The following is a 10,066-nucleotide window of genomic DNA, read 5'->3' as shown; positions in this document are numbered from 1 at the left end:
GATATGTACAAGCTCTTATTGTGTTGTAATTAAAACTTATCTTTTCTCTTTGACTTAAATGATGAAAATCTTAAATTTTGTATTTACTCATGTGATTAAACTTCTTTGAAATAAGCAAAGATGGTGGCACTGGAAACTATTATCTTAAATCTTATGATGCTGCCTTAAACATTGTGGTAGAACGATTTAATCGGCTACCCAGGATTTTCTTCTATAATCAATTTTGTACTTTTTCTCCCCAGAAAAGTACTTCAGTTTAATCTTTTGGTGAAAAGAACTTTTGAAGTCATGATTGTATCACAGCTTCTCTTTGCTCTCACTTGTGGTAAGTCAGTGTTATTAGTGAAACCAGAGTTTCTCATCCTCGTACCATTGACATTTCAGACTGGAGTATTCTTTCTTGTGTGCGGCTGTCCTGTGCATTGCAGACTGTCTAGCAGAGTCCCTGACTGCTACCTGCAATATGTTCTGCCCTGGGCTAGAGGCAACTTACTTTATTTCTTAGTGTCTCTGCTTCCTTACTTGTAAATCATTGATCATAAATGACCTATCTCCCAGATGCATTGTGAAGATTCGATATCATGGGTCACGTAAAGTGCCTCACACAGTACTTGGTGGTGCATATTAAGTGCTCAAGAAACCTTAGTCATCCTGATTACTATGCTAATAAAGTGGGTATACTATTGGGGTGTGGTGGGTGAGTGCAGGTAAAGCACCTAGTGGGTGGCCAGTCACAAAACGGATACCATAAGTGGTAGTTTCTTCATATATACCTCTTTTTCTTACTTTTGAAAAGGTGAAAAAAGTTTGGGTCATTCCGAAGGCCACAGTAGGCCAAAAATAAGACAATAAAAAGCCCAGTTAATAGAGTTAACCCATAGCAGGACTAAACCCTACCATTTCCTTTCTATTTCCTCCCCTAGTGCTTCTCATTAAGGAAAGTGGAGCCTGGTCTTACAACACCTCCACAGAAACCATGACTTACGAGGAGGCCAGTGAGTTTTGTAAGCAGAGGTACACACACCTGGTCGCAATTCAAAACAAAGAAGAGATTAAATACCTAAATTCCATATTAAGCTATTCACCAAGTTATTACTGGATTGGAATCAGAAAAATCAATAATGTGTGGACCTGGGTAGGCACCAAGAAACCTCTGACCAAAGAAGCCATGAACTGGGCTCCAGGTGAACCCAACAATAAGCAAAACGAAGAGGATTGCGTGGAAATCTACATCCGGAGAGAAAAAGATGCAGGCATGTGGAACGATGAGAGATGCAGCAAGAAGAAGCTTGCCCTGTGCTACACAGGTAGGGAGCTTGAGGCAGCAGCGAGAGGTGGTTCCAGTGTGTGGGCATCTTGACACATTTATAGTACGCAAACAGTGGTCTCTATTGTGGTAATTTTATGTTCTAAAACATATGATTTAAAGACATTCTGTTTAACTGCTAAAGTATCTCTTTTTGTATCTTTGTGTGGATGTAGGCAAGAATGTATCTATATATGTATACATACACTGTAGGCAGAATACATACACACACACACCATACGTATTTTAGTTATTTGTTTATTTGTGGTAGGAGTACTGTCTTCAGAGTTTGTGATAAAGGAATTTTCTATGCTTGGTGGCAGCTACACTTAGCTCCACTTCAGATATCTGTACCTTAACAGCAAGGTTTAAAATAGATAAGTCTGAAACCCAGATTTGGCATTTCATAAACTTAACTTCAATTAGCATCTCTGGAATTCGGTATCACTGGTGATGTCTTTGTTGCACACTGTTGATCCTAAGTTCAAAGGAACTCATTATAAGTGCAATAACAACCCTCACCAACATGGATCGTGTTTTCCACAGCTGCCTGCACCAACACGTCTTGCAGCGGCCATGGTGAATGCATAGAGACAGTCAATAACTACACTTGCAAGTGCCACCCTGGCTTCAGTGGATTCAAGTGTGAGCAGGGTAAGTCTTGTTCTTACCTCTTCCTTCACTTAAGATGGTAGCACCATTTTATGTCCTTGCTGGCTTTGGACTGCATGTCTTCTCTACCGTGTTGCATATGGTATAATATGGTGGTTAACAGCTGTGACTATGAGTCGGACCCTTCTGGGTTCAAACCCTAGATTCACCAGTTATTCATTGTAGCACCTTGGCAAAGTATTTAAACTCTTGGTCATAGCTTTCTTATTGTAAAATGAGGATAATAGTAGTACCAACTTCATAGGCTATGGTTACATAGTGCCTGGCACATAGGAAACCCTCAATAAAGTGTAGTTATAGTTTCCAGTGTTCCTCCCACTTATATAAGGTGAGAGATGAGCAGAACTGATTTGTGTTTCTTTTTCAGTTGTGACCTGTAAAGCACAGGAAGACCCTGAGCACGGAAGACTGGTTTGCACCCACCCATTCGGGAACTTCAGCTACAATTCTTCTTGCTGGGTCAGCTGTGAAAAGGGCTACGTGCCAAGCAACACGGAGACCACACAGTGTACGTCCTCCGGAGAATGGACTGCTCCTACTCCAGCCTGCAATGGTAAATCTCTCCCAGAATGCACAGAACATTCTCTAACTCATCCCTCAGTGCCTCCATTTTTTTATCCAATTGATAACATTTCCAAAGCTCCAGGGAAAGTTCATTTTGTTGTTTTTAATAAAACTTGTTCTCTCGGCCAATATATATATGACTAATCTAGTATCTGCTTGGTTTGAGAAAGGCTTTTATTATATGTTTCAAATGAGTGTATCCAAGGCTCTGGTGATTTGTAAGGGACACCATAAGCACTGAAACTCTAGAAATCTTAATGACTTTCTCAGTGTCTTTCCCTGTCTCCCTTTTCTATGCAATGGAACTAACTTAAGACCATGATAATGAAGCAGTCTTACTATCTCTTTTTCTCTCTCACTCTTATCTTTCTGGACCAGAGGGGAGAAAAAAACAAATCAATCCTTCAGGTCTTGCTGGACTAAAATAAATGAATGTCCTGTGTCTGTCAGGATTGTTTTTATCACAACTAGTCACAAATCCTGAACTAGAATCTATTATTTTCTTCATTTTTCCCTTATGTAAATGATAAAATAGATCAGAGACCACTCATCATAGTCAAAGTAAAAACTAATCAGAGAAGATAGAAATATCAATTAAAAAAAAAAAAAAGCCAAAGCTTTATTTTGGGTATGCATGTCCCCAAGAATGGGCACGGGACTTTGCAATCTACCCTTTGAAGGCAGCTTCCTCACTCTGTTATAAACTCCAATTCAACAGAAAGTGAAAATATTATTCTTCTGTAAAATTCATGGTCTCTTTCCAATCCCCAGTGGTTGAGTGTGACGCTTTGACAAACCCTGCCAATGGGATCATGAACTGTTGGCGAAGTCCTGAAAGCTCGCCATGGGACACAACCTGTGCATTCGACTGTAAGGAAGGATTTGAACTAATGGGAGCCCGGAGCCTTCGGTGTACCTCATCTGGGAATTGGGACAACGAGAGGCCAATGTGTAAAGGTAGAGTTGCTCCACATAAAGACTCATGAACTTTCCTTTTCTCAGTCTATACTAGAAATGGGCAAGCCAGACCTGCTAATATGAATGGGTACATGTGTTACAGCTGTGACATGCAGCGCTATCCACCAGCCTCAGAATGGCTCTGTGAACTGTAGCAACTCCACTGGGGAAGAGTTTTCCTTCAAGTCATCCTGCAGCTTCACCTGTGAGGAAGGCTTCATGCTGCAGGGGCCAGCCCAGGTTGAATGCACTGCACAAGGGCAGTGGTCACAGCAAATCCCGGTTTGTGAAGGTAAGCCCAAGATCCTTTCCTTTACACTTTCCTTTCTTAAAGAGCAGCAATCTTCAAATTTGGGCAGTGAAAATGAAATCAGATGCCCACTTCAACTGTAGAAATCAGATTTGATGAGCAACACTCATCTTACATTTTTGAGGTTCATTTAAAAGAACCAGTGCTTGGCCAGAGAAAGGACTGTATGTAATAAGAGTGAATGCTTTGCTGGTTTCTTAATTGTACTGTGTTAATATCACTTTATATGATAGACATTGGGGTAGGCAGAATTCTTAAAGGAAATCATATTAGAAATTTTAAAAAACAGAATAATGAGAACATGACTTGAAACTAAAACTCTTGTCATACTTTTCTTCTGAAATGGCTCATAACTAGCAGTGAGGCAAATGCTTCAAGCATGGTGTCAGTTACAAGGATAGTCTTGATACATCCGTAAGCACTAAAATTTAATTCACTTTAAAGCAAGAGCAAGGATATGAAAAACAAGCAGGCTTTACTCTTAGGCACTGGCATTCACCTAGCCAAAGGTAGCACAGAATTATTTCCAGTGGCAAAAAGTTGCAACACCAAAACCAAATGTAAGCAGACAAATTTTACACGGGTGCCTTCTTCTCGTCCTTTCTTTTTGGCACCATGTGTAAGCATGCAGGACCTTTAAGTTGTCCTCTGACTACATGCAATGTTTCCCTTGACCCTAACTCCTTTTGCATGTTAGAACAGTGCTCAGGAACCAATGTTCCTGTGAAAGGCTCTCCTTTAATTAGTGCCATTATCAATGAGGAGATTGGGATTCAAAAAAACACAGCCATCTTCCCAGTTATCCAGGGAATAGTGAAGACTCTTGAGTTCTCTGAGTGGCTTTGTTCCGCATGAGCTGGGTTCACTCATCAAACACCAAGTACTCTCTAGATGCACTGCGATATTTTCTGACCATGATTTTGATGTCTCAGCTCTCCAGTGCACAGCCTTGTCCAGCCCAGAGGGAGGGAACGTGAGTTGTCATCCCAGTGTTTCTGGAAGTTTCCAAAGTGGGTCCAGCTGCGAGTTCTCCTGTCAGCAGGGATTTGTGTTGAAGGGATCCAAAAGGCTCCAGTGTGGCCCCACAGGGGAGTGGGACAGCAAGAAGCCCACATGTGAAGGTACAGTCTTTGTTTTTATTTGATTTTAAGGTAAAACCTATTGAAGACCTTAGGGGCTTGATTACCTTGAGAAACCTGTTGCTCCCTGACGTAAACAAACCGCTAAAGGGTTCTCTCCTGTCTTCCAGCTGTGAAATGTGACGCTGTCCACCCACCCCCAAGGGGCTTGGTGAGTTATACTCATTCCCCTACTGGAGAATTCACCTACAAGTCCACATGTGCCTTCAGCTGTGAGCAAGGCTTTGAATTACATGGATCAGCTCAACTTGAGTGCACATCTCAGGGACAGTGGACACAGGAGGTCCCCTCCTGCCAAGGTAGGACTGAGTTCAGACTTTTTGGGAACAGGTCAAATACCTCATAAGTTTCTGAATCTAGATTGCTCCAAGGGGCTTGATCCTAAATTCCTACATGCTGAAAATGAAGTAATGCTTACAAATTACATGTATTGGTGACTTTTAAAGCCAGTTTTAGAAGTTTTCCAGTAGATTTGTCTTAACATCTACCTGTATGCCTATCATTTTTAGTGGTACAATGTTCAAGCCTGGCAGTTCTGGGGAAGATCAACATGAGCTGCAGTGGAGAGTTTGCATTCGGCACTGAGTGCAAGTTTGCGTGTCCTGAAGGGTGGACTCTCAATGGCTCTGTGGCTCTGACATGTGGTGCCACAGGACACTGGTCTGGGACGCTGCCTACCTGTGAAGGTGAGACATTGATTGATGCTGGTTGTCTGGGGGACTAAAGAAGAAAAGGGGACCTATCTTGTTACAGTAATTAGCTATCCATTATGTCCAAACCAGAAAGGTTGCCCAGGTTAAAAAGTTGTGAATATTTAGTTGTATGGGGATAGAGAGAAAACAGAGATGGCATGTTGATGGAATGGGTAGAAATCTGAAAGTGGGAAAAAGGAGACCTAGAGAGGAAAGGAGGAGGGGGAAATGGAAAATGAGAGAGAGAAAGAGAGAGAGAGAGAGAGAGAGAACACACACACAATCACAAGCGAGTGCAGTATTAACCAAAGTATGTGTGTTATTGTGAAAGAGCTTGGCAAATTAGAGTTCTGCCTGGCAGTTGGGGGAGAAAGCCTCCAAGGTGGTTTGGGGCAAATCTAAAAGCCCTTTAATGCAACATCTCTGCTTGACATATTGAACTAGGTGACTCTTCTGCTTCTAGTAATCAATGTGCAGAGAAAAGGCCAAATGGACATGACAGAAAGATTTTAAAGTCAATTCCTCCTCATGACAGTCCTTTCTCTCTTGTTTCCATAGCTCCCGCTGAGTCCAATACCTTGATAATTGGGCTTTCTGCTGCTGGAACCTCTATCCTGACATTAACATCATTTCTCTTCTTCCTTCTGAAATACTTGCGGAAGAAAGGTGAGGGAGTTAAGAATGTACTCCAAAAATGTTTTTGAAAATATATTTTTCTCATTGATGAGTCATAGTCTCTCTTAAAAATTTAAACAGTAATTAGAATCTAGTTATTAGATATCCATTAATAGACTACAGTATAATTAAGCAGAAGTCTTAGGAAAGGAGTTTGTAGTATAACTCATTGTGGGAAGAGTTTTAGGAAATATAAATGTTAGTTGTGCCAACATTGTACAACTCCAGGGTGGGTGTTATTCACATTAAATTTTATGGTGTCCCCTGGAGTTGTGCAATGAGACTGCCTTGATTAGTGATCACGGGAAAATGGATAAAATGCTTCCTTAAAATATTTGTTTGGAATACAGACTTAAATTTGGAAGTATCTGATAAGGAATATGCAAGCACATCTGACCACGCTCATGGTTTGTCTGGCCTACACAGTACTTAAAAATTTTTGAATTAAGTTCTGGCATTTACAACATAGGAAATTTCACATAAAAATTCAGATTCTCTAGACTTTTCATGAAATATTGGAAGCTGAATCTGGCAAGATGACCCTGTAACTATTAGGTGCTGTGAGGAAGTGGCTGTGCCCTTTGGATGGATGTGCACTTTGCATTTTACCCTAATTACCACCAAGCTGTGCTCATGCTCTGATTATTACAGAGGCCTTAAGGCATTGTGTTTGCAACGCCTGATGAATCAAGTGTCTGCATTCGATATGTCCTTAAAAGTCATGTAGTCTGAATTAATGGTTTTCTTTCTCTTACAGTAAAGAAATTTGTTCCTTCCAGGTAAGTTGCATTCTTGTACAATGCATGCCATTGAACATTCCACACATTTTTCTCTCTTTACGTTGGAAAACAGTGCTTTATTTAGTGTTCTCATGTATTCCACAGCAGCTGCCAAAACCTTGAATCAGAGGGAAACTACCAAATGCCTCCTGACCTCATTTAAGTTAAAAAGAATCAGGTAAGACTTGAAAATCACTTATGATTATAAGAGAGGTGTCCTCTCTACATGTTCTATTTCTCCTTGAACCCTCCAAACCTGACATTTTGGGAAGGGGGCAGGAAGCACCACCTTCATAGTATTTTCTGGAAAATTGTTTCATTTCTTTGTAGAAAGAGAAGAAAGAAAAAGGATCTGGCTTTATTGAGTTATTTTATTTATGAAAGATAATAGTGACAATGATAGCTGATGCTTATGTAGCGCTTAGTATGTCCTAATAACTGTTCTAGGCTAGGAACTCTATGAGATAGGGGCTACTCCTATATCCTTCATCACACAGATGAAGAAAATGAGGCACAGAGAGGCACAGATCAACTTGTCTGAAATCTCAAAGCTAGTGAGTGGTAGCCAGGATTTAAACCCAGGCAGTCTGATTCTGGAATCTGTGTTCTTAACCATTCTACTTTGCTGTGCAAGAATTTGAAAGGGCCAAATCCCTCTGAATAAACTTTTTAAAATCAATATTTTTTCTGTGCAGTTTTAGGTTTACAGAAAAACTGAGCAGAAAGTACAGATAGTTCCAACATACCTCCTCACTGCCCACTTCCAATTTCCCCTGTTATTAACATCTTGTTACAATTTATGGGACTTGTGGGCCACTATTGATATGTTATTATTAGTTAATGTCCACAGGTTATATCAGGATTCACTTTGTGTTGTACATTCTGTAGGTTTTGAGAGATGTATAATGGTGGACCTGTAGCCAGCACTAGTATCATATAGAATAGTTTCACTGTCCTAACTGAATAGCTTCTGATGTTCATACTTTTACTACTGCAGTGAGAGTGTGTGCAGCATTCTGTGCTAGGAAGTGCATTTTGTTGTCACTATCAGTATGCAGAATATTAAGTTTTCTGATGACACACATGCTTATATTTACAGAAACACAGGTGCATCCAGGGAACTAGGCTCATACACTGAAGACAGCAGAGGCAGAGAATTCTCCCTGGGTCTCCGGCCCTTCTTGCCTATTATGCCTTTACAGCTGGGATCGAGGTACCCACCACAACTTCGATGGATCTTGTGGACGAGGCCAGCCTTCCACCGAAAAGACTCAGTTTTCTCTTTCCCAGTCCCAGGATCAAGAAAGTGCTCACTACTGAAGGGAAAGACTGTTTTCTCTCAAGCAAAGCTGAAGAGACCAAGAGTCTGGAACCTCAGATTTCCTTTTCTCGCTCTCCCTTGCTCACTGTGAAATCTCAGTGGGGAAACAATACTTTGGGACTTTGTTTCTTTTGCCCCTCAGAGTTTCAACTGTTGATTACATAGTTGCTGTCATTGCGATGAATAATAAGTATCAAGAGGGGAAAACAAATTTGCCCAAAAGTATTCTAGTGTGAAAAAATGACAAATTTTTAATGTCCACAGGTGACTGCTTGAGGCAAGAGGGTGTCTTTGTAAATGCAAATCCTACTTAATGCTGTGTGCAAGGATTACTAAGCACAGCCTTAATTGCTTTTATCCCTGTGGGATTTAATGCTTTTTAAAGGGTTCTTGAAGACTGGTCATTTTACTTGAAGTGAATGTAGTATAATCTTTCATAATTCTCAATTCAGTGCATGCGTAGTAAGGACTTAAAAAATTTGTAGATGTTGTGAACTATGATGGGGTAAAAGTACCTTACCCTTGATGACCCCTTCTTTGTTTCTTAAATTATGTTACATCTGTAGTAAATTTCCTTCAAAAAAGGGCAAATATTGTCCCTAGCAAGGCATAATGTTAACTAATATAAAGTTACGAGTGTTTTGCTATAGTTGTTTTAAAATCATTGTAGTATCAGGAGAGTAAAAACTGAATGGAGGGTTTGTGTACTGTCAGGTATTTTTTCAGGAATGTGTGGTTTCCATGATGAAAAACTTTCATGAGACCAAATGTTCTGATTTGATAAAACCATACATAAATGCAAACAAATGAAGGTACAATTTTATGAATGTCTTTGTTGAAAAACATGTAGAAATATGATGTGCTTTGCATTCCTACAAAGATGTTTGTCAGATGTGATATGTAAATATAAATTTTGTATATTACATAAGATTTTAAATCCACAATAGGAACTCACCATGTAAAAGATTCATCTGGTAGATTTTTAAAAAGCAAAAATGTCTGATAATTATTCTCTACTTGTTTTATTCTGTATGCTAGTGTGTTCTGGAAGAGGGGAAAGCTTGTGTGAGCAAGTATTATGTCTCTTTATAAGCCTATTTTAAAATTCCTAAGGAATCTTCAGTTGCCATTTTATCACTGGCAGTGAGAAAGTCTCGTTCAGTAATTGCCAAGGCTAGTCCAGCTTCAGAGTATGAGAATCAAAACTCCCCCACACTTCCATTAGCTCAGCTTGTATGAAAAAGGAAAGTTTCAGAGAAGTGCTGAACAGTAAACATGGCCAAGAGTTAACGTGGAGTGCGATGAGGATCCGAACAGCGGAGGTTTTTTTACGGATAGAGGAACTCTGGGAAATAAGAGACAGAAAGAAAGAGAGAACAACTATTGTGATCAGATTACATATGAAATGAATTATTATTTTCTCTGAAATTGTTCAAATGTAAATATTTATATATACTGCATTAGAAATAGTGTGAAATATAAATGTGGTCTGCGTTTGGATTTTATAAGGTATTTTAAATTATGATTTAAAATATTTTACGTTTTTTTAAAGTACGTATTTATTTAAACTTATGTCAGTTTGGACCTATTGTATTTGACATGGCACTATAAAGCTTGACAATAAATGTGTTTAAATTTATCTCTTTGTATA

At 39.6% G+C, this 10,066-nt stretch overlaps 1 protein-coding gene across 1 annotated transcript; it reads left to right on the top strand.

Annotated features, from left to right (window-relative positions):
• Positions 1-288: 288 nt before the first annotated feature.
• On the top strand, positions 289-7,257 carry SELE (selectin E). Its single transcript, XM_069478315.1, has 12 exons — positions 289-325; positions 924-1,307; positions 1,853-1,960; positions 2,346-2,531; positions 3,314-3,499; positions 3,603-3,791; positions 4,742-4,930; positions 5,059-5,247; positions 5,458-5,634; positions 6,199-6,306; positions 7,073-7,094; positions 7,200-7,257. The coding sequence occupies exons 1-12, from the start codon at positions 289-291 to the stop codon at positions 7,255-7,257; spliced, it is 1,833 nt and encodes a 610-aa protein (XP_069334416.1).
• Positions 7,258-10,066: the final 2,809 nt, after the last annotated feature.

Source organism: Eulemur rufifrons, chromosome 8 (assembly GCF_041146395.1).
Source record: "Eulemur rufifrons isolate Redbay chromosome 8, OSU_ERuf_1, whole genome shotgun sequence".
NCBI classification, from domain to species: domain Eukaryota; kingdom Metazoa; phylum Chordata; class Mammalia; order Primates; family Lemuridae; genus Eulemur; species Eulemur rufifrons.
The sequence above is the reverse complement of the archived record's forward strand: the minus strand, read 5'-3'. Positions and strand labels throughout refer to the sequence as shown.